The following is a 25,507-nucleotide window of genomic DNA, read 5'->3' on the forward strand; positions in this document are numbered from 1 at the left end:
CTTTGCCGACTCTGACAGAATTACCTCATCAGCAAACCTAAAATATTTTATTCCTATAGAAGGAACTGCATGAAAAAACGTATAGACACACCACCTTCGGCTGTTACAAATTTTGGCATGATCGCGTATAAATACATAGATATGTGCAGCCAGTGTATCTTTTGTACCCAAAAGCATTTTCAAAGACCGAAGATCAGTGTAAAATAGAAACAGTTCACGTAGCAGACATCGTCGTGTGTATACACTTCGAACTTCATACAGCATGAATCAGCTGTGTGGTACCACTTAGCAAAGATATTCCTGTAAAGGTATTTTAACAGGGCAGTAACTGAGATGTGGGAAGAGAAACGAACGAGTGTCTCGTTTCAATACAGCACGTTTTATTTGCGAGTTAAAAATAATTTGTACAAAAAGTGAGCAAGACACTTCACTGACAGTATAACGGAAGAGACGCGACTGTGGCTCAGGACGCAAAACGACAAGAGACGGATAGGGGGGAGCAGGTGTATTGTGCAGTGGGACTATCCGAAGATCTGTCTCCGGCATTTGCCGTCGTGTCCGCGCTGCTGGCCGTACGGGCAGGACTTGAAGCTGGGCATCGAGTTCAGCATGGCCTTACTCCCGGGCTGGTCGGACGCAGGGGGTGCGCCGGTGGTGGTGGCGGTGGCGGCAGGGGCCACCCGCGAACGCTGCGGCCACCAGCTGAGCGCCGGGCTCTGCTGCCGCCTGCCGAAGAAGAAGCCCGCCTCTGCCGGTGGCGGCAGCACCGACGTGGCCACCAGCAGCAGCAGCAGCGCCAGCGCCGACGCGGGGATACGCCCACGACTGCAGCTCATGTCGCCCACACTGTCACACAGAAGACGAGGTTTGTCACAGGATTACCTGTCATTGAAGGACTGCTCCCAAAACCATAAAAGAAAGAAAAAATTAAAATCTCATCACATTCACCATATTTAACTTTTTTATGACCAGTTTAAAGGTGATCAACAGTTCACCTTCATTACAAAGCACTAATGTATACACGGTGATTCAGCTGCCCCTACCGCTGGGTTTAATGCAATCCGCAACACCTTCAAATACCATGTGCAAACTTGTCATATTCTCTCACTCACTACGAGCAAAAAATTACTCCCACAAAAGAAAATTACCTTTTTGTATCAGAATTAATGTAGTTTAATTTTGTACTGGGATGCATTTTTGGTAGAAGTTGTAGTTCTCGAGTTATTGAAGACTAACGTATAAAAGTTACGTTCAAATGCGTTTTTCTTGAATAACTCGAAAGCTGTGGTCTTCCAGGGAAAACGTATAGCAGTATAAAATTTAGCGACATTAAATTTCCTACAAAAGCTCCCATTAATTACTTTTGTATGACTAATAGTTTCCACGTAGCGAGCGAGAAAATCTTGCGAGTGGTATTTGAAGGTGTTGTGGGCTGCATAAGAACCAGTTGTAGTAGCAGCTGAATCACCCAATATAAAAACAAGTCCAGAATATCCTTTCTTTCAGGAGTGCTAGTTCTGCAAGGTTCGCAGAAGAGCTTCTGTAAAGTTTGGAAGGTAGGAGACGGATACTGGCAGAAGTAAAGCTGTGAGTACCGGACATGAGCCGTGCTTGGGTAGCTCAGATGGTATAGCACTAGCCCTTGAAAGGCAAAGGTCCCGAGTTCGAGTCTCGGTCGGGCGCACAGTTTTAATCTGCCAGGAAGTTTCTTAAAAACAAGTCGTTGTTTAACTTTGTTACCAAAATTCTCCACAATTGGTTGACCAATTTACTTCACATTTTTACAGCATATTCTAAAGAACGTTTTGACAGACGCAGCCTACGATTTTTTTAAATGTATGTAATATAAAAACATATGTGATATACAAAGGAAGGAAACAAAAGAAAAATTCGGAGTAGGTATTAAAATCCATGGAGAAGAAATAAAAACTTTGAGGTTCGCCGATGACATTGTAATTCGGTCAGAGACAGCAAAGGACTTGGAAGGGAAGTTGAACGGAATGGACAGTGTCTTGAAAGGAGAATATAAGATGAACATCAACAAAAGCAAAACGAGGATAATGGAATGTAGTCGAATTAAGTCGGGTGATGCTGAGCGAATTAGATTAGGAAATGAGACACTTAAAGTAGGCAAGGAGTTTTGCTATTTGGGGAGCAAAATAACTGATGATGGTCGAAGTAGAGAGGATATAAAATGTAGACTAGCAATGACAAGGAAAGCGTTTCTGACGAAGAGAAATTTGTTAACATCGGATATAGATTTAAGTGTCAGGAAGTCGTTTCTGAAAGCATTTGTATGGAGTGTAGCCATGTATGGAAGTGAAACATGGACGATAAATAGTTTGGACAAGAAGAGAATAGAAGCTTTCGAAATGTGGTGATACAGAAGAATGCTGAAGATTAGATGGGTGGATCAAGTAACTAATGAGGAATTGAATAGGATTGGGGAGAAGAGAAGTTTGTGGCACAACTTGACCAGAAGAAGGGGCTGGTTGGTAGGACATGTTCTGAGGCATCAAGGGATCACAAATTTAGCATTGGAGGGCTGAATGGAGGGTAAAAATTGTAGAGGGAGACCAAGAGATGAATATACTAAGCAGATTCAGAAGAATGTAGGTTGCAGTAAGTACTGGGAGATCCAGAAGCTTGCACAGAATAGAGTAGCATGGAGAGCTGCATCAAACCAGTCTCAGGACTGAAGACCACAACAACAACAACATACAAAAGGAAAACGTTGTTACCAAAAATCTTGAGAAGAACTTTCCCGATTTACATCAAATTTTTGCACGATACTCTAACAAACATTTGCATAGATCTCGCGTGATGACTGGGTGTTGTGTGATGTCCTTAGGTTAGTTAGGTTTAAGTAGTTCTAAGTTCTAGGGGACTGATGACCATAGATGTTAAGTCCCATAGTGCTCAGAGCCATTTGTTTTGATAGATCTCGACTATGAATTTTAACATACATAATATATACATTGATCAGCTACATCATTATGACTACCTAACTAATAGCCGGTTCAAAATGGTTCAAATGGCTCTGAGCACTATGGGACTCAACATCTATGGTCATCAGTCCCCTACAACTTAGAACTACTTAAACCTAACTAACCTAAGGACATCACACACCACCCAGTCATCACGAGGCAGAGAAAATCTCTGACCCCGCCGGGAATCGAACCCGGGAAGCAAGAACGCTACCGCACGACCACGAGCTGCGGACTAATAGCAGGTATTTCCACCTTTAGCACAGATATCAGCTGCGCCACGTCATTGCATGGAAGCAGTAGGACCTTTGTAGGTTGCTGGAAGGAGTTGGCACCACATCTGCACACACGTCACCTAATTCCCGTAAATTCCGGGAAGGAGGGCGATGAGCTCTGACGCCACGTTCAGTCACATTCCAAACGAGTTCGATTAGGTTCAGATCTCACCACTGTGTTCCTCGAACGAGTTGATTACTCTCTTGGCCTTGTAGCATGGCACTTTATCTTGTTGAAGAATACCACTTCCGACGGGAAACGTGATCGTCATAAAGGGGCATACATTGTCTGCAACCAGTGTAGATACTCCTTGGCCGTCATGGTGCCTTGCACGAGCTCCACTGGACCTGTGGGTGCCCACATGAATGTTCCCCAGAGCATAATGGAGCCGCCTACAATATAGGAGTGAAAGAGCTGTTTCCCTGGAAGATGACGGATTCGTGCTCTCCCATCACCATAATGAAGAAGGTATCTGGAGTGATCGGACCAAGCGACTCTCTGCCACTGCGCCAACGTCCAGTACCGATGGCCACGTGTCCATTTCAGTCGTAGTTGCCGATGTCGTGGTGTTAACATTGGCACATGCATGGGTCGTCGGCTACGGAGGCCCATCGCTACGTGTTTTCGGTGCACAGTGTGTTCAGGCACACCTGTACTCTGCCCAGGATTAAAGTCAGATATTAGTCCCGCCAGAGGCGCCACCTGTCCTGTTTCACCAGCCTGCCCAGCCTACGACGCCTGAAATTTGTAATGAGGGGTGGCCGCCCAACGCCACGACGTCTGGAAGTTGTTTCACCTTGGTTTCGCCACGTGTTGAACACACTCACCACAGCACTGCTGAAAGACCATTCTATCAAAGTCGTGCAGTTTCCGAAACGCTCGTGTTGAGCCTCCAGGCCATCATAATCTGCCCTCGATCACACTCAGATAGATTGCCCTCCTTTCCCATTCAATCCAAGGACAGCAGGCTGACTGCAAATGGCTCCAAGCACTATGGCATTTAACATCTGAGGTCATCAGTCCCCTAGAACTTAGAACTACTTAAACCAAACTAACCTAAGGACATAAAACACACCCATGTCCGAGACAGGATTCGAACCTGCGACCGTAGCGGTCCAGCGGTTCCACACTGAAGCGCCTAGAACCGCTCGGCGCCTACTGCCGGCCAGCACGCTGACTGATACTGCATGCACCGTGTCTGACTAGCATTCATTCATCGCCAGGTGAAGCTGCTGTCGCCTAGACGGATTTATATAACTAGCAGCTTGGCGGTTACTAAGTTCTGGCTAATCAATTTAAATATACATGTCTCATATAAAGTGAAAATGTTGTTGCAAAAATCTCGAAAAGTTCATGACCGATTTATTGAAAAGTACTTGAACGATTTAGTTCAAATTTTTGCACAGTATTCTAATGAACGTTCAGTCGAACATAGGCTATACATACATTTTTAAATACATATAGTTCATAAATGTATATGTAATATATAGATGGGAAAGATCTTGGTGAACATTCAGACAGACATGCATTTTGATGTATATAACACACATACACTCAAATATACAAAAGAGGGCCGGCCGGTGTGGCCGTGCGGTTCTAGGCGCTTCAGTCTGAAACCGCGTGACCGCTACAGTCGCAGGTTCGAATCCTGCCTCGGGCATGGTTTTGTGTGATGTCGTTAGGTTAGTTAGGTTTAATTAGTTCGAAGTTCTAGGCGTCTGATGACCTCAGAAGTTAAGTCGCATAGTGCTCAGAGCCATTTGAACCATTTTTTGGACACAAAAGAGGACTCACCACGAAGGAATTATCTGAATGGGACGGAAATCGGTAGATATGATGTAAATTCACAGACAAACAAATCATTACAATTTTACAAAAATCGGATTATTTATTCAAGAAAAAGAGCTTGACAAATTGAGCAAGTTAAAAATGCAGTGGTCCACTTCTGGCCTTTCTGCAAGCTGTTATTCGTCTTGACATAGGATTGACAGAGTTATTGGATGTTCTCCTGAGCGATATCGTACCAAATTCTGTTCAAATGATGCCTTAGATCGTCAAATTCCCGAGCTCCAAGCGTTCCCAGTTGAGGAGAGATCCGGTGACCTTGCTGGCCAAGATAGGCTTTCGCAAGCAGGAAGACAAGCAGCAGAAACTTTCGCCGTGTGTGTAAGCTCAGGGTCTCCTGTCATGAAGTGCAACAAAACGGGACGTAGAACATCGTCGACTCACCACTGTACTGTAAAGGTGCAGCGGATGATAACCAAAGGAGTCTGCTAGAGAAATGAAACGGGACCGCAGACCATCACTCTTGGTTGTCGGGCCCTATGGCGACTGACAATCAATTTGGTACTCCACCCTCGTCCACGGCGTCTCCAGACACGTCTGGACATCGGGGCTCATTCAGAAGCGGGACTCATCACTGACGACAGTTCTACTCCAACCCACGAGTTTCTAGGCCGAAAACATATCTGAAGACGCCCCGGACACCAGTGGGATATCAATCTGCCTGACGCCCCTCCATACCTTCCCTGATGGTCTCGGGTGCTATTTCATATCATACCAGGAGTCCTTCAGATGTCAACTGCTGCACTTTACAGCCTAGCGGTACGTCGACGATATTCTACGCTCCGTCTCACTCCCACTATAAAATGGCGCACAGCGTCTTCACTTTATCATTGGGCTGGGCCATTTTGTTTTGGACTCTCTAGCAGTGTGATACAGTAGTGTGTCGTGGGGACTTTAATCTTCTTCTTTTGCTTGTGACTTTATCCCACAATGACGCAGGGTCGGCATGGTTAATCAGATTTGGCAAGGTTAATTGAAGGGGTGGCCGGAAACCCTTTCTGCCCCCACCTCGTACCCCCCAGGATGGAATTTGTGCACCCCAACTGTCTGTGTCTAGTGTAATCCATGGAATAGTGCGAATGTGGTCAGATGTCTGCGAGCCGTGGAAATGAGGTGGGACGGGGGACCAGCCTAGTATTCACCTAGTGGGATGTGGAAACCGCCTAAAAACCACATCCAGGCTGACCGGAACACCGGCCTCCGTCGTTAAGCCGCCAGGCGGATTCGGTTCGGGGCTGGCACCCCTAGCCAAGAAGCAGTGGTCTCGGCTAACCTCGAGGGTCGTGGGGACTTTAATGTGTACCAGGAATGCAGATATGTGGCTACAAATAAATAAAAAATTAATTATGTAACTTTCTTTAACTGATGTGTAATTAAAACTGTATGGCTTCCTCTCGCAGATCGTTTTTAACTGCAGTGCTGCAAAAGGCAGTTTGTGCACAAAATTCGTGACACTGCACAAAAAATCCGTCAGTCGGAGGACGGGCTCTCCAAGGTCATCGCCCTAGTGGAAGGGCTTAGTCAGATATTGTTGTAATGGCGAATGGACCTCCACACCACCACCAGCACCCTCGGGATCTTGTCACTTGCATTTTTAATGCCAATGGCATAAAACGTATGAAGACGGTATTGAACGCCTTCCTCCATGACTATCGTGTGGATGTTTTACTGGTCACAGAAACACACATCAAACCGGCAGACGACTTCCGCCTTCGCAACATGGTGTGTTACCGCTCTGACCGCCTTGACCGCCATGGTGGAGGCAGAGCTGTATTCCTCAACAAAGCTCTTGTCCATACCCCTCTCCAGCCAATGGAACACATAGAGGCCACAGCGGTTACCATCTCCACACGCCTTGGTGCCATTACCTTTGCAGCAGCGTATTTGAGCCCAAACAAGCCACTGCTGGAAGCAGACCTCCACACATTGTTATCCTTCGACAGGCTCATCATTGGGGCAGATCTCAATGCCAAGCACCCAGCTGAAGGTGCAAAACAACAGCTACCGCCGGAGGTGGAAGCAGTTTCGTGACCCTCAGGACAAACGCCAAATGAGACGCCTCCAACGCGAATTCAGCCACCGGCTCGCCGAATGGAGGTCTGAACAGTGGGAGGACAGGATGTCCACTTTCCTGCTCCACCAAAAATCTAAATGGGCTGTCATTCGCACCCTGCGGCGTTCTAAGCCAGCGACTGCCATCCTATTCGCACAGCAGAGGGCTTGTCATATGATACCCTGCAAATTGTGGAAACGCTGGCAGATGCGTTCGAGGCCCAAAACCGCCCTCTTGTCCAGGACCTTTCTCCGAACGACCTACAGGAATAACATGAAGTCCTGACAGCTGTTGCTGCTTTCCGCAACCGCCCACCCCAGCCTGCTCCCCTTCTTACGTCCATGGCAGAAATTCAGTGCATCCTTCGACGGAAACGTGGCCGGTCGGCCCATGGATTGGACGGAATTTTAAATGAACATCTTTGCCACCTTCCCCGCACACCACTCATCTTGTTCACCAAGATTTTAAACTGTTGTCTCACATCTGGCCTTTTCCCCTCTCAGTGGAAACAAGCCAAGCTGATTGCGATCCCCAAGAGGTTCAAGGACCCTACAGTCCCCACCAACAACAGGCCCATCAGCCTCCTAAACACTATGGCGAAGGTCCTCGAATCTGTGATCCTTCACCGACTTTCCCAACCTCTAGCACCAGCTAGGACGATCCGTCCTGAACTGTTTGGATTCACTCCGCACCTCTCTGCTGAACTTCAGGTCCTACGGATCACTGAACCCATCAGCAAAGGCTTCAACACTGCCAAGTCGACAGCTGCCGTTTTTCTGGACTTGCAAAACGCCTAAGACAAGATCTGGAAAGACAACCTCGTACACAAGATGCTGACACAGATCCCTATACCGGATATTTATGTCAAGATCGTGGATGACTTCCTCCGTGGTAGGACTTTCCTAGTGGCTCAAAGGGGGATTCCGTTCTGGCATTCGCGAATTATCGGCAGGCACTCCGCAAGGATCGGTGCTATCTCCCATCCTTTTTAATATCTATGTCAATGATATGCCGGTCATCCCCGAGTGCCACCTTGCACAATACGCTGACGACACAGCACTACACACCACTGGCCGCATTACTGACGCCGTCGTCGCCCGCCTCCAACGACAGGTGGACGCCACGATCACCTGGTGCCGGACAAACAAAATAGCTCTCAATGCCGCCAAAACTACGGCAGTTTACTTCACGAAACGGCGCCCAGTCCTCCGCCGCAATATCTCGGTTGCGGGTGGGCAGGTGCCCTGGTCCCCGACAACCACCTATCTCGGGGTCCAGATGAGCCACAAGTTGCTCTTCCACTGTCATGCGGAGTATGTCACCAACAAGGGGCAAAAGCTAACCAGGGCTTTGTACCCGCTCTTTCGCAGTAGGGAACTTAACCTGCATACCAAGCGCCGCATTTAGCGACCAGTTATCCTGCCTGCCCTCACGTATGGATCTGCTGCATGGGCCACGATTAGTGTCACCAGGATGCGGACATTGCAGCGCCTGCAGAACAAGGTGCTCAGGTGGAGCCTGCACGCCCCGCCACTCACGACAATTGTCACTCTCCACGAGGAAGCGGAAATCGTCCCCCTAAAGACGACCATACGCAACAACGCGCGGCGGCTCTATGAGAAAGTGGATGCCTTGCGGGACACTGTCCATGGGTTACGCCACGTTGGGACCACACTTCCACGCCCCTGGCATCGACATCCGGTTCCCCTAACCATCCTACAGGAATCGAATTCCGACCATGGCTAACGATAGGTCCGGCACGCCTACCACGGACGCATCGTTTGGCAGGACTAGCCCTCATTCTACGTCCAATACTTTTCAATCATACCTGCCCACGTTAGGCTAAATTTTTCTACCTGACTCATGTAGTGCTGTCACCGTCAGAGGGTGGTACGGGACTACAAGTCCCACCGCCACACCTCCGAAGTGAATTGCAGTGACTGCGTCACTGCCCTATGGATAATTGACTGCCTCACCAACACGGTTAGACCGCAATAGACCGGTGATGCTATATTGTAACATATCACAAAAAAATGGTATCAAGCATGAGGTTGTAACATTAACGCCCATCAGACCGAAACCGGTCATAAGGAAGTAAGTATAGTTTTCCAACAAGTGGTGAAGTGTGGTAAGATAGAATGCAATGGTCCCAGCGAGGGCAGACACATGACGTTTCACTCTCCAAAACGTTGTCTATACTACTGGAAATAAAACAATATTTTTTGAAATGCTGCTTAATAATTTGTCGTTATAGAGAATGTCGAGATTGAATTGTTATGGTAGCCAAATATCGCTAGTTTTATCTTTATAACTACCAAATTCAGCTGTGATCTAAATTCGTCTTCAATCTATAATTAAGGAACAAATTTAGCAAAACTTAGTAACTGCAAAAATAAAATAAATAAAAATAAAACTAGTGACAGTAGTCCGATGTGCTGAATGAAGATAAAGTAGCTGCATTGTGAAAGAGTTATCTTGAAAACAAGCCATGTATACGTAATATCCTTTCTTCCAGTAGTGTTAGACCCAGAAGATATGCAGGAGAACTTAAGCACAGTTTGGATAGTAGGAGCGATGTATTGGCAGAAATAAACAATAAGGGCGCATTGTGACTTGTACCAGAGTAGCCTACTCAGACGACGAAGAAACAGAGAGAAAAAGTCGGTAAGAGCATTGCACGCGGAATTCAAGATTTTAGGTTCGAGTCCCGATCCAACGCACATTCTTCTGTAAGGTTCTTTCAGAAAAATAGCAGCGCTTGTCTGGGGAATTTGCGTCCCTTGTTACCGCCGTCAGAGCCATGGGTTTGATTGCCGCTAACGACAAATTATTTATCGTATGTGAAGACACGAAGGGGAACAACTCGATTCAGTAATCAGCTAGTGTGACGCTTTAACTATTAACTACCACAGTGTTCTAAAATCGAAAGGCTTTAACAGACTGGGAGCCAAATTTACAATTTATCCAGGAATTTTTCTGATTCCTCACGATGAGCAATAATCATACTCCTACCAGAATAGCCATCAGTTCCTCTCATAGCAAGTTGTTAAGTGATGTTCTATTTAAGATCCCAGCGTATGCATCTCTAAAAGAAAATAAAAAGGAACGTTACCCCTTAAACGTGAACGCTATGTTCATCGTGCATACATTATTAATCGCAAATAATTTGTAGCGTTTTGCAGACATAAATGACATTAGAGTCGAACCGTACCAGAAAGGTCATTCGCGATTCCCTTTTTAGAAAAATCTATCTTTTCTAGTTTAGCCTTCCATTCCGCCCTGCCTAACGCCTCGTCTTGATATGTAAGAAGTACCATATTATGTTTATTACTGAAGCGTAGAAGATTCTTTTCAGTTCACGCTCGTCTGCTCAGTCCGTGGAAAACGCCCCTGGGAGTAGCCTTCGCGGTTTGCCCTTGACTTCCCGACAGTTGCCTTCCGCGTGACACGGCTTCCGCTCGCCAGAGCGCTTGCCGAGACAGGAACCTACGTAGGCCTTCCGTCACTCATGTTTCCGCAAAACTTTCTCCGAACATAATTTCTGCGTAATAGTCTGAACTTTCCCAGTCAGCGTCATAATATTTATTGTCCCTGCTCGTGTTTCTTGTATTCGTGATCTTTACATCAGCGCAAGATACAGCTTATTATTCAGTTTTGTACCATCGTACCGGTCTTGTGTATGAAGGTACTACTGCCTAGTTTGAGAATTACACTGCTGACCATTAAAATTGCTAGACCACAAAGATGACGTGCTACAGATGTGAAATTTAACCAATAAGAAGAAGATGCTGTGATATGCAAATGATTAGCTTTTCAGAGCATTCACGCAAGGTTGGCGCCGGTGCCGACACCTACAACATGCTGATGGTTCAAATGGCTCTGAGCACTATGGGACCGTAGTGGCCGAGCGGTTCCAGACTGTAGCGCCTAGAACCGCTCGGTCACCGCGGCGGGCCAACGTGTTGACATGAGGAAAGTTTCCAACTGATTTCTCATACACAAACAGCAGGTCACCGACGTTGCCTGGTGAAACGTTGTTGCGATGCCTCGTGTAAGGAGAAGAAATGCGTACCATCACGTTTCCGACTTTCATAAAGGTCAGATTGTAGCCTGATTGCGGTTTACCGTATCGCGACATTGCTGCCCGCGTTGGTCGATATCCCATGACTGTTAGCAGAATATGGAATCGGTGGCTTCAGGAGGGTAATACGGAACGCCGTGCTGGATCACAACGCCCTCCTATCACTAGCAGAGGAGATGACACTCATCTTATCCGCATGGCTGTAACGGATCGTGCAACCACGTCTCGATCCCTGAGTCAACAGATGGGGACGTTTGCAAGACAACAACCATCTGCACGAACAGTTCGACGACGTCTGCAGCAGCATGGACTATCATCTCGGAGACAATGGCTGCGGTTACCCTTGACGCTGCATGCATGACAGACAGGACGACCTGCGATGGTGCACTCAACGACGAACCTGGGTGCGCGAATGGCAAAACGTCTTTGTTCGGATGAATCCAGGTTCTGTTTACAGCATCATGATGGTAACATCCGTGTTTGACGACATCGCGGTGAACGCACACTGGAAACGTGAATCCGTCATCGCCATACTGGCGTATCACCCGGCTTGATGCCATTGGTTACACGTCTCGGTCAGCTCTTATTCTCATAGACTGCACTTTGAACAGTGGACGTTACATTTCAGATGTGTTACGACCCGTGGCTCTGCCCTTCATTCGATCACTGCGAAACCTTACATTTCAGCAGGTTAATGAGCGACCGCATGTTGCCGTTCCTGTACGGACCTTTCTGGACACAGAAAACGTTCGACTGCTGCCCTGGCCAGTACATTCTCCACATCTCTCACCATTTGAAAACGTCTGGTCAATGGTTGCCGAGCAAATGGCTCGTCACAATACGCCAGTCACTCTCTTGAACTGTCGTATCGTGTTGAAGCTGCATGCGCAGCTGTACCTGCACACGCCATCCAAGCTCTGTCTGACTCAGTGCTTGGGCGTATCAAGGCCGCTATTACGCCCAGAGGTGGTTGTTCTCGGTTCTGATTTCTCAGATCTATGCACCCAAATTGCGTGAAACTAATCACATGTCAGTTCTAGTATAATATACACTCCTGGAAATGGAAAAAAGAACACATTGACACCGGTGTGTCAGACCCACCATACTTGCTCCGGACACTGCGATAGGGCTGTACAAGCAATGATCACACGCACGGCACAGCGGACACACCAGGAACCGCGGTGTTGGCCGTCGAATGGCGCTAGATGCGCAGCATTTGTGCACCGCCGCCGTCAGTGTCAGCCAGTTTACCGTGGCATACGGAGCTCCATCGCAGTCTTTAACACTGGTAGCATGCCGCGACAGCGTGGACGTGAACCGTATGTGCAGTTGACGGACTTTGAGCGAGGGCGTATAGTGGGCATGCGGGAGGCCGGGTGGACGTATCGCCGAATTGCTCAACACGTGGGGCGTGAGGTCTCCACAGTACATCGATGTTGTCGCCAGTGGTCGGCGGAAGGTGCACGTGCCCGTCGACCTGGGACCGGACCGCAGCGACGCACGGATGCACGCCAAGACCATAGGATCCTACGCAGTGCCGTAAGGGACCGCACCGCCACTTCCCAGCAAATTAGGGACACTGTTGCTCCTGGGGTATCGGCGAGGACCATTCGCAACCGTCTCCATGAAGCTGGGCCACCCAACGTGCTCTAGAAGGTGTAAGTCAACTACCCGGTCCCGCACACCGTTAGGCCGTCTTCCGCTCACGCCCCAACATCGTGCAGCCCGCCTCCAGTGGTGTCGCGACAGGCGTGAATGGAGGGACGAATGGAGACGTGTCGTCTTCGGCGATGAGAGTCGCTTCTGCCTTGGTGCCAAAGATGGTCGTATGCGTGTTTGGCACCGTGCAGGTGAGCGCCACAATCAGGACTGCATACGACCGAGGCACACAGGGCCATCACCCGGCATCATGGTGTGGGGAGCGATCTCCTACACTGGCCGTACACCTCTGGTGATCGTCGAGGGGACACTGAATAGTGCACGGTACATCCAAACCGTCATCGAACCCATCGTTCTACCATTCCTAGACCGGCAAGGGAACTTGCTGTTCCAACAGGACAATGCACGTCCGCATGTATCCCGTGCCACCCAACGTGCTCTAGAAGGTGTAAGTCAACTACCCTGGCCAGCAAGATCTCCGGATCTGTCCCCCATTGAGCATGTTTGGGACTGGATGAAGCGTCGTCTCACGCGGTCTGCACGTCCAGCACAAACGCTGGTCCAACTGAGGCGCCAGGTGGAAATGGCATGGCAAGCCGTTCCACAGGACTACATCCAGCATCTCTACGATCGTCTCCATGGGAGAATAGCAGCCTGCATTGCTGCGAAAGGTGGATATACACTGTACTAGTGCCGAAATTGTGCATGCTCTGTTGCCTGTGTCTATGTGCCTGTGGTTCTGTCAGTGTGATCATGTGATGTATCTGACCCCAGGAATGTGTCAATAAAGTTTCCCCTTCCTGGAACAATGAATTCACGGTGTTCTTATTTCAATTTCCAGGAGTGTATGAATACTCGTTTATCATCTTCTTTTCTTCTTGGTGTAGCAATTTTAATGGCCAGTAGTGTAGTTCGCTTTACTTTTCGACTCAGCCAGTTCAGACCTTCTAGCGGGTTTGCTACGTCTAATGACAGACTGGATAATTTATCAGGTATGGCTAAATGTCTTTAACAATCATCTGTTCTGTTGACAAGGTAGCAATTTTTCGTTGAATCTGTGTGTCATTTTCTACCCAACAGAACATCTAAATGAGAATTCCTCGGCTTGCAACCGTTGGTCGTCTTTTAATCTGACACGTTTGTCAACGGTCGTGTGACCCTCTGCCATACATTCGCCGTTGCCAACATCTACTGTCACACACGGTGGCAGGATCATCCTGACGTGACCTGGACTTCCTCATGAATTTAGAAATGAAGAGGCAAAAGAGTGGGCTGGTATTTCAGATAACATTCCACCTAGGTTTAAGTCGTGTGAGCACACGTTAAAGACGAAACCAACGAGTAAATCTAGAGAGGGAAGCTGAAGAGCTCAGCGTGCACGAAGAACAAGAACACCATAAACGTATATCATACAGATGGACGTTGCAGGAAGAGAAGGGGCATTGGACGATGTCGTGAGCAGTAGGGTTCATCCTGACAATAATAATAATAATAATAATAATTTGTTCCGGCTCAGGTGGCTGGTGTGACCCATTAAATTGGATATCGGGGACTTCTATGCCCCTAACCTGCTCAAGTAATCGTGCCGGGAAAAGAGGAACTACATTTTACGTAGAAACCGAACCACGTCTCACTCCTTGCAAATGTTTGCAGCGTTGAGAAGTGAAGATTAAATTTAATACTTAGTTAACAAATCCGTGGTCCGAACGGGACTCGATTCTGCGACTTGCGGGTATGCGCTTCGCCCCTACACCACATAGCAAGTTATGAAGGAGGAATACACACAGAAACCGGGAAACTACAGTTTGTTAAATCGTGGTGATGATAATGACGACAACTGTATTTTTTTAAATTTATTCGCTAATTCACCTGTACCAAGTAGATGTGCTATCAGTACGATTTGTATTTCAGAACACCTATGACCGTATTCTGTTACTGTGAAGACTGCTTTTTTCTGCATATCTGCACGTTATTATGATTAACTGATAAGCTGTGAATTTGTGAAAGAAGAGTGCTATTTTATGAAATGATTACCCCAAAGTTCCTACATTGTTTTCTCCTGTAATAATACTGATTTTTGTCCACAAACAGGCCGATTTGATTTCGAGACTACGATCAACGGAAACACGCCTCTCATTATGCATACAGACTTGACCATTTCGACGCATAAGAACGACCAAGAAAGCAGCATTAATGCTTTCCGTTACTGCAACATGAGTTGACCGAGGTCTCGAAGCTCAATGCGACAACGGAGAGCAGTGTTACAGAGAACATCATAGCGCCAGTGAAATTTCAACCCGGCATCTCTAACCCGACAGCCTGTGGGCTGATATCCAACAATATAAATACGTGCTTCATATAACAGATATATACTGGAAAGATGTTTCACCTTATGTTTCGCCTAAACAAATGTAGTATTCTTAATGAATGAAAACAGTATCTACCAATTTGATTTTATACTCCTTATTTTTAATTTCAGATACATCGTAGAGATGAAAATAACATTCACATAACTCTAAATAGAGCTGTATCTATTGTTTTGAGCGGCCAGCGTAGAACAAGTCTATATGTTTGCAGCAGTTTGTTTTGCGTGAGCGTATTGGTAACGTCCCTCGAGGATTTTACTACACCAAAATTTACAATAATCATTAAGAAGAGCATATAGTCACATCCGTCCCCAGATGGTAGATGATCGTACCACCTTTGCATATTTGACTGATCAGTGTAATCCATCTGATTCAGTACAAGCACCTGCGACTACATAACACAAGCAAGAACTAAGAGGTTTTTTTTTAAATCGTCTACTTAGGATCACCACACTTTTTATAGTTGATCATAAGGTTTCAGTCCGGTACACAGAACATCTTGATGTCAAAACCTACAGGTCTTAAGTCGTGTGCTCTTAAAGGTAGCTTCAGTGTTGAACGCATGCGTCTTAATGAAGTGTATGACGTAAAGCTTCTGTAGCATTTTATTTCAAAATAATCTGTTTCAGGCTGATGAGGGTAACATAAAAAATTATTGGGATCTTGGCTGAGTTGATTTCAATGAAAGTATTTGTGATCAATGTTCCCAAGGTGTTACTGGGTCTTTGAAAGAAGAAATCAGTAAATGAAACAGAATCGTTTAATTGCTGCAAACACCAAGCTCTGGTAAGAATGACACGTTTCAAATTTGCCTGTGCAGATCTAGTATAGGATTATTTTCCACATCCTTGTTCAGCTCTCTGTTGAACGTAGTTCTTTATTCCTTAAAATTTGTTAGTCGGCATGGAAGAGATCTTTCAACAAAACGTCCCTACCACTGAAGTTTCCAGACACTTATTCGAAGTTTATTTTCATTCTAAATCAGGATTATTCTATTTGAGCATATTGGAAACTGGTGTTCTTTCCTAGAGGCTACATTCATTTCAATGTAAGTTCAGTCTTAACACTATTTAGATAGTGGACATTTCACGACTAAATGCATCCCTGATAAAAGTCGTGGATAAGTAGACAAAAGGATACTGTTTATGCTATGTGACTCATTCGATCACAATTTTCATCGGCGGAAACACTAAGAAAAGCTATTTCAAACGTTTCTAAGAAAAACTGTACAAAACAAAGGCATAATATTGACCGAACGTCGATGATTAGAAACCAGCCAATTCGTATGTTGTACGTAGCCTTAAAACTAATTCTACACCGCTAGAGTTTCGTGATATCATATCACTGGAAGACAGACATTTATCAGGGATAGGATGAGATTTAGCACCTCTGTCTTTTCTGTTAGATAACCGCTGAATAGCAAAGAACTACTGTGAACTTACTACGTAGGTGAGCTTACCGTTGCTGTTGCGAACAGATGTAGTATACTGCACTGACGGACTGGATGGCTGCCCTACAGAAAACAATATGTCTGGGTCGAATGGTCGCCTTTTATAGGGGTTGCCCACATCCAGGCAGAAAATCCAGGCTCAGTGCAACTGACTAACGGTGAATCAAATGTTCCCGGAATGGCCAGCGGTGACACAAGCAAAGCGCCGCTGACCTTCAGAGTTTTATGTGGGGATTGGACACGTGTGAGATGCAGGAGGCTCAGTATCGCGGTCTTCGCAGCTTTCGGCGCTCGACTATCGATTCGGTTATCTTCTTCCGCGCGGTAATTGTGTGGCGGAAGCCAACGTAAACTTCCGCTCTGCAATTAGGTGGCAGCTACCGAAATTAATCTCGTATTTCGGTATCACAGAAGGAGCTGCGGGAAGATAATGTGTGCACCACAGGCACGTACAAATATGTTTGACCACGCATCTGTGGTGTAACATAAATAAAGTACAGACGGAGATACAGAAGCTTATAGAATAAGAAGGAAACATTATAAACGCTAGTCAGAGTAGAATGGTCTCCTTAATGGTCCTCCAGATTTGTCTTCCGTGATCTGTACAAACCACTTACAGAGAGGGTGAGGACGGTACCTTAGAAAAGCTACAACTCATTTATTGCGTTATTCTTGTCCATACCGAGATAGAGCATCGTTTGTTGCTGACCTCGCTGCTGACATGACGCAGTACCTTAGTTTCCTTTTAAAGTTAACAACGATAGACGCGAACAAACCACTGCGAAAATAAATCGACGAAAGGTTTTATTTAAATATATTTAGTGAAGGTGGAGCCCGGAGTTCGTAAACATTTAAGAACGACGTAAGTCAATCGCCAAGAGTTGTTGATACTAATTAATACCTCTTTATCCACAACCGGCTTGCATCTTTAGCTAATTAGGTGTCTTAGTCATCTACAATAGCTTACACGTCCATGTTAAAACTGTGGCAGTGACGGAGGATGTATTTTAGATTCTCTCGGCTTTCATGGTTTTAATATTGCTTTGTAAGCTGTTGACACTGTTGAGTGGAATACGCTTTCTGAAAACCTGAGTATAGCATAGGCTATAGATACCGTAACGCTATTGACAACTTGTATAAATACCAAACGGCAGTTATAAGAGTACAAGGGCACGTAAGGGGAGCGGTGTTTGAGAAGAAGTGAGACTGGATTGTAATCTATTGCTGATGTTATGCACTCTATAGATTGAGTAAGGAGTAAAGGAACCCAGTGAAAAATGTAGAGCAGGAATTAAAGTTCAGGGAGAGAGATCAAAAATTTTAGATTTGCCAATGACGTGGTAATTCTGTCGGAGACAGCAAAGGACTTGGACGAACAGTTGAACTGAATGGACAGCGTCTTGGAAGGAGTTTGTAAGGTGAATACCAACAAAATCAAAACAAGAATAATGGAATGTAGGCTAACTAATTCAGGTGATGCAGAGGGAATTAGATTAGGAAACGAGACATAGTATGCGATGAGTTTTGTTATTTGGGCAGCAAAATAACTGATGATGACCGAAGCAGTGAGGATACAGAATGCAGAATGCAATGGCAAGAAAAAGGTTTCGAAAGAAGAGAAATTTGTTAATATGGAATACACATTTAAGAGCTACGAAGTCTTTTCTCAAAGTATTTGTGTCGAGTGTAGCCGTGTATGGTAGTTAAACATGGACGATAAGCAGTTTAGATAAGAAAAGAATAGAAACTTTTGAAATGTTGTGCTACACAATTATGCTGAAGATTAGGTGAGTAAATCACGTAACGAATGAGAAGGTACTGAAGAGAACTGGGGAGAAAAGAAATATTTGGAAAACCTGACTAGAGGATGGATTCGGTTGATGGGGCACATTCTGAGACATCAATAAGTTAGTAATGGAGGGAAGTGTGTGAGGTAGGTATTTAAAAATTGTAAAGGAAGACCAAGAGATGAATACAGTAAGCAGATTCAGAAGTACATAAGATGCAGTAGTTATTCGGAGATGAAGAAGCTTGCACAGGATAGAGAGCTGCTGCAAAGCAGTCATCGGATTGAAGATCACCACAATAAGAACAACAAGCTGATGTAAATGGCGTCCAGTTACTTGATGACGATTAGAGGATCGGAACCAGTTGTGAATAAAGAAGATTGTATTAGAAGCTCTTGGCGACTGAACTGCGCCGTTTTTTTTTTTTTTTTTTTTTAATGGACGTTTGATACCACATCAGAGACACCGAAACGTATTAGCAAGATAATTTCACAAATATATGTGAAATTTAGGTGAATAGCTCGGTAGCTCTGCCTAGGAAACCTCACTGAAATGAAAGACCCGATATACGAATGGGATAATATATCGAAGAAAATTCATATCGTGGTCTTACAATCATGCGTATGACCCACACGGTTCGAAATATTAAATAATGTCCTGTCCGCGGGTGGATATTTGTTCAAGATAAAATTTAAAGAACATCGCACATGCCATCATCGTAATCTCATTTATTCGACACAAAAGATATATGCTATTGAATATAATGACTGAAAGAGGTTATCTACTCATCCCACAAAAGCTATTAACAGTCTATACACAAACACCGAAATGGTTATAGATATGGGAAACAAAATCACCCGAGACAATGAACACTAACAAAGTGGTAAGACAAGGATTCTGTATTTCCTACACACTGTTCGATATACATGTAGATCAAGTGATCAGTAAATGGAAAATGGTGAATAAAAAAAAGGAACAACTTTAGATCCTGACTTTAGGACAAAAGCAGTTCCATGTGCCTATGTCCTAACACTGATTGCAGAAAATGAAGATGGTGTTTACATTTGAGTCTATAAGTTGCAGTAGTAAGCATCAGACTAAAACCAAAAATGGTCTGTAAATGAAACGAAACGGATGACATTTCAAGACATACAACCTGTAAAACCAAAGGTGATCTCGAATAATAAAATCTTGGAACAAGTTATACGTTTCAAATACCAAGGTTGCGACATCACTTATGAATACAACTATGACGTGGACCAAAAATTAAATATATCTACTTCCATAAATGGAACGGTTATACAAAATATGCAGAATAAAGTCAGGAAAAAACCGAGTTGAAGTTTTACAAAATTGTAGGAGTATAAACCTTTACTTAACAACAAAAGGTCGTAAAAGGGATGAGGATATAAGGAAGTAGTTATGAATATACACTCCTGGAAATGGAAAAAAGAACACATTGACACAGGTGTGTCAATCCCACCATACTTGCTCCGGACACTGCGAGAGGGCTGTACAAGCAATGATCACACGCACGGCACAGCGGACACACCAGGAACGGCGGTGTTGGCCGTCGAATGGCGCTAGCTGCGCAGCATTTGTGCACCGCCGCCGTTAGTGTCAGCCAGTTTGCCGTGGCATACGGAGCTCCGTCGCAGTCTTTAACACTGGTAGCATGCCGCGACAGCGTGGACGTGAACCGTATGTGCAGTTGACGGACTTTGAGCGAGGGCGTATAGTGGGCATGCGGGAGGCCGGGTGGACGTACCGCCGAATTGCTCAACACGTGGGGCGTGAGGTCTCCACAGTACATCGATGTTGTCGCCAGTGGTCGGCGGAAGGTGCACGTGCCCGTCGACCTGGGACCGGACCGCAGCGACGCACGGATGCACGCCAAGACCGTAGGATCCTACGCAGTGCCGTATGGGACCGCACCGCCACTTCCCAGCAAATTGGGGACACTGTTGCTCCTGGGGTATCGGCGAGGACCATTCGCAACCGTCTCCATGAAGCTGGGCTACGGTCCCGCACACCGTTAGGTCGTCTTCCGCTCACGCCCCAACATCGTGCAGCCCGCCTCCAGTGGTGTCGCGACAGGCGTGAATGGAGGGACGAATGGAGACGTGTCGTCTTCAGCGATGAGAGTCGCTTCTGCCTTGGTGCCAATGATGGTCGTATGCGTGTTTGGCGCCGTGCAGGTCAGCGCCACAATCAGGACTGCATACGACCGAGGCACACAGGGCCATCTCCTACACTGGCCGTACACCTCTGGTAATCGTCGAGGGGACACTGAATAGTGCGCGGTACATCCAAACCGTCATAGAACCCATCGTTCTACCATTCCTAGACCGGCAAGGGAACTTGCTGTTCCAACAGGACAATGCACGTCCGCATGTATCCCGTGCCACCCAACGTGCTCTAGAAGGTGTAAGTTAACTACCCTGGCCAGCAAGATCTCCGGATCTGTCCCCCATTGAGCATGTTTGGGACTGGATGAAGCGTCGTCTCACGTGGTCTGCACGTCCAGCATGAACGCTGGTCCAACTGAGGCGCCAGGTGGAAATGGCATGACAAGCCGTTCCACAGGACTACATCCAGCATCTCTACGATCGTCTCCATGGGAGAATAGCAGCCTGCATTGCTGCGAATGGTGGATATACACTGTACTAGTGCCGACATTGTGCATGCTTTGTTGCCTGTGCCTATGTGCCTGTGGTTCTGTCAGTGTGATCATGTGATGTATCTGACCCCAGGAATGTGTCAATAAAGTTTCCCCTTCCTGGGACAATGAATTCACGGTGTTCTTATTTCAATTTCCAGGACTGTATAAGCTAAGCGAAAAATAAAGTAAAATAAGACAAAATGGGTAACCATATGAATGGAGTAACACTCACGATAAAGGCTATATAAGAAATGGAGTACAGTAACAGGCAGTTTGCCTAATGTACGAAGTGAAGAAGAAGACAAAAGAAATATACGTTTCTATGTTTATAGACTGACGTGGCGCGTGAAAATTTGTACCAAGGCTGGGAATCGAGCCCTGGACTCCCTCTTCCTAGGCGGGTGTGTTCACATAAACACACGGATTACCCTTGAACAACTCGCTCTCTCTTGGATTAAAATTCTGTACCAAGGTGGCTTAGTGGCTAACACACCTGCCTAGTTAGCAGAAGACCGGGGTTCGATTCCTGGCCTTGTAAAGTAATATCTGTACCAGACCAGTGAAGTTTCTGAAATTGTGTCATTTCATTTATAGATATATGTGCAGAGACCAAAAGGAAACATGTGGCATTCTCAGAAACAAACTGACCCCATATTCAGCGACTCGCAGTTCAAAAAAATTATTCAAATTACTTTGACTACTATGGGACTTAACTTCTGAGGTCCTCAGTCCCCTAGAACTTAAAACTACATGAACCTAAATAACCTAAGGACATCACACACATCCATGCCCGAGGCAAGATTCGAACTTGCGACCGTAGCGGTCGAGCGGTTCCTGACTGTAGCGCCTAGAAACACTCGGTCACTCCGGCCGGCGACTCAGTGCACCTTCGGATGTGTGCTACAACCCGACCGGTCTACCCAGATGCCTAGAGGAACAGTTTTGGGAAAAATTTCTTCAGTCGACCCTCATTTATCCGACTCTCATTTATCCCGATATTCGATTCATCACTATTTTATAAACCAGAATCGAAGGTAACACTCGTTAAATTTAAATTTAGCCAACCACCATTCATTGATGCTTGCGCTGTGTCAGATACCAAGTTAACCTTGAGTTGTACGGTACTGTAATTCTCAGTGTAAAATGACGTCGAAGAGAAAGAAGGTGGTAGTGATTACGAGCAAGAAGTTAGATATATTGCGTTGTTGTTGCTGTGGTCTTCAGTCCAGAGACTGGTTTGATGCAGCTCTCCATGCTATTCTATACTGTGCAAGCTTCTGGATCTCCCAGTACTTACTGCAACCTACATTCTTCTGAATCTGCTTAGTATATTCATCTCTTGGTCTCCCTCTACAATTTTTACCCTCCACGATGCCCTCCAATGCTAAATTTGTGATCCCTTGATGCCTCAGAACATGTCCTACCAACCGATCCCTTCTTATAGTCAAGTTGTGCCACGAACTTCTCTTCTCCCCAATCCTATGCAATACCTCTTCATTAGTTATATGATCTACCCATCTAATCTTCAGCATTCTTCTATAGCACCACATTTCAAAAGCTTCTATTCTCTTCTTGTCTAAACTATTTATCGTCCATGTTTCACTTCCATACATGGCTACGCTCGATAGAAATACTTTCAGAAACGATTTCCTGACACTTAAATCTATACTCGATGTTAGCAAATTTCTCTTCTTCAGAAATGTTTTCCTTGCCATTGCCATTCTACGTTTCATATCCTCTCTACTTCGACCATCATCAGTTACTTTGCTCCCCAAATAGCAAAACTCCTTTACTACTTTAAGCGTCTCATTTCCTAATGTAATTCCCTCAGCATCACCCGACTTAATTCGACTACATTCAATTATCCTCGTTTTGCTTTTGTTGATGTTCATGTTATATCCTCCTTTCAAGACACAGTCAATTCCGTTCAACTGCTCTTCCAAGTCCTTTGCTGTCTCTGACAGAATTACAATGTCATCGGCGAACCTCAAAGTTTTTATTTCTTCTCCATGGATTTTAATACCTACTCCGAATTTTTCTTTTGTTTCCTTTACCGCTTGCTCAGTATACAGATTGAATAACATCGGGGAGAGCCTACAACTCTGTCTTACTCCCTTCCCAACCACTGCTTCTCTTTCATGTCCCTCGACTCTTATAACTGCCATCTGGTTTCTGTACAAATTGTAAATAGGTTTTCGCTCCCTGTATTTTACCCCTGCCACCTTTAGAATTTGAAAGAGAGTATTCCAGTCAACATTTTCAAAAGCTTTCTCTAAGTCTACAAATGCTAGGAACGTAGGTTTGCCTGTCCTTAATCTTTCCTCTAAGAGCCGGCCGCGGTGGTCTCGCGGTTAAGGCGCTCAGTCCGGAACCGCGTGATTGCTACGGTCGCAGGTTCGAATCCTGCCTCGGGCATGGGTGTGTGTGATGTCCTTAGGTTAGTTAGGTTTAAGTAGTTCTAAGTTCTAGGGCACTGATGACCACCTATGTTAAGTCCCATACTGCTCAGAGCCATTTAAACCATTTTTTTCCTCTAAGGTAAGTCGTGTTCATAATGTGGTCGATTTACATAAGATATCTTAAACGTGTGATAACAATGAAAGAATTAATGCCTGATAAATGACCTAGAGCAACCGAAATTCCCTAAGAGTTAATAAGATCCTTGGAAGAAGCACCACATCAAAATTATTCTACCTAGTACGAACGATGTATAAGACACGCAAATTCCATCAGAATTCTAGAAGAATACAGGGTGGTACAAAATGTTCCCTTCAAACTGAACGACCTGATACAGTGGCCGAAGTACAACTTTGGATCAGGAATTTATGGGCCAGTGAAAGCTTTGTAGTGTTAGGTGTACCAAGGACAATCGATGCACTCGCAACCTAAACCTTACAATACAAAAGGGAGCAAGAGAAGATTCTCTATGCTAAGCTTTTGAACATACTTTAATCTAATCAGTTACCCTATATTTTAAAATTCTGGATAAAGTATTTATTGTCTTTAATGAATTCTTCTACCAGATTCCATAAATGTCTTAAATTTTTCATTTAGACTTCATCCAAAAATTTAAGTCCTATTAGATGTTATTTTCCCCAGTGAACGTCTTACATAAATTTTTGAAGTTCAGAATCTTACTCGCACATCAATAGTTCTTTAAAAATAATGGTTTGAGAAAAAGTCAACAAAAATCAACCAATTTTGTAATTTTCAATTTGTCTAGGGTCGGCATAACGTACAACGAGTACAAGTTATTGAAAGTGAGCTGATTTTGCAAAGACTGTGATAAAAAGTATATTCATGTACTATACCTGTCAACACATCAACATCAGTACCTCTTTAAAAAGAATGTCGTAAATCTAAGTGAACGTCAAGTAACGAATTTTATTTTCTTTTTTTTTTTTTAAGGTGGGTATAAAGTCCCCCGTACGCCCCAACCCCCTCCCTGTTGGTGAGGCGCATTACGCAAAATTCGTTGGTATTGTTAGGGTTAAGTTCGCAAACATAATGTACTGTTTACTCAATAATGTCTTACATTTCAGAAGGTGTTCAAAATGGCGACCACCTCTTTCAGCACAGGCAAAACATCTTCGTAGAACACTTTGGCACACACCACCCCGTTTCGCACGAATCTCATCAGGCGGTGCAAGTAACTCGGTGAGAAACGTTTCTTCGTCGGGAGTTTCTGTCACGTATACGAGGCTTTTGATCTGCCTTGACAAAAAGACCAGAAGGCATCAGAGTAAGGGGCGAGGTGGTTGTGCAATTGGGGCTCCCCTTCTGGCGTTACGCCAGTTCGTCGATTTTGCGGAAGGTAGACGGATAACTGATTCCGAGGCCTGCTCAGTGACATTTTGAATACTGAAGGGAGCCATTCCAGAGAAGTGACCCGAGCTGTTGACCTACCAGTCTCAGCTCGCTTCAGCATAATGCCCGGCCGCACACTGCCCAAAAAATACAAGCATTGTTGCGTCATTTCAGGTGGGTGGCTTTTGAATATCCGCACTGCAGCCGGGAGTTGGCCCCTGGTAACTTTCATTTCTTCACTCACATGAAAGAACTGAGTGTATTTATTTGTTCAATCACATGAAAGAACTGAGTGTATTTATTTGTTAATGATGTTTGTCACTAGTGGTATAGCTCTTTCTCGGGCCAACAGCTCGGTTCATGCATCGATACTAGAAGTCACAAAGATTGAAATTCACTTAATTTGGTCCGCCAAAGTGTTGAATATAAAGCGACGCACATATTCAATGGCTTGCCAGCGACCATAATAAATCTGACTACGTTGTGGATGAGTTTTTTGGGAGTAGCGTAGGGGATTTGTTGGCGGCCAGCTCC

The 25,507-nt window shown here is 45.3% G+C and overlaps 1 protein-coding gene across 7 annotated transcripts in view; it reads right to left on the minus strand.

Annotated features, from left to right (window-relative positions):
- Positions 1 to 358: 358 nt before the first annotated feature.
- The window catches only part of LOC126355083 (uncharacterized), a 50,997-nt gene continuing 25,848 nt past the window's right edge, over positions 359 to 25,507 (minus strand). For 6 of the 7 annotated variants that reach the window (XM_050005270.1, XM_050005274.1, XM_050005267.1 and 3 more), the window contains exon 2: positions 359 to 846. In XM_050005270.1, the coding sequence (XP_049861227.1) occupies positions 522 to 846 (325 nt within the window). In that variant the 3' untranslated portion in view covers positions 359 to 521. Of the gene's footprint in view, positions 847 to 16,726; positions 16,939 to 25,507 lie in introns of those variants that run through there. The other variant, XM_050005271.1, reaches the window with a different exon arrangement.

The sequence above is a fragment of the Schistocerca gregaria genome, chromosome 3 (genome assembly GCF_023897955.1).
Source record: "Schistocerca gregaria isolate iqSchGreg1 chromosome 3, iqSchGreg1.2, whole genome shotgun sequence".
NCBI classification, from domain to species: Eukaryota; Metazoa; Arthropoda; class Insecta; order Orthoptera; family Acrididae; genus Schistocerca; species Schistocerca gregaria.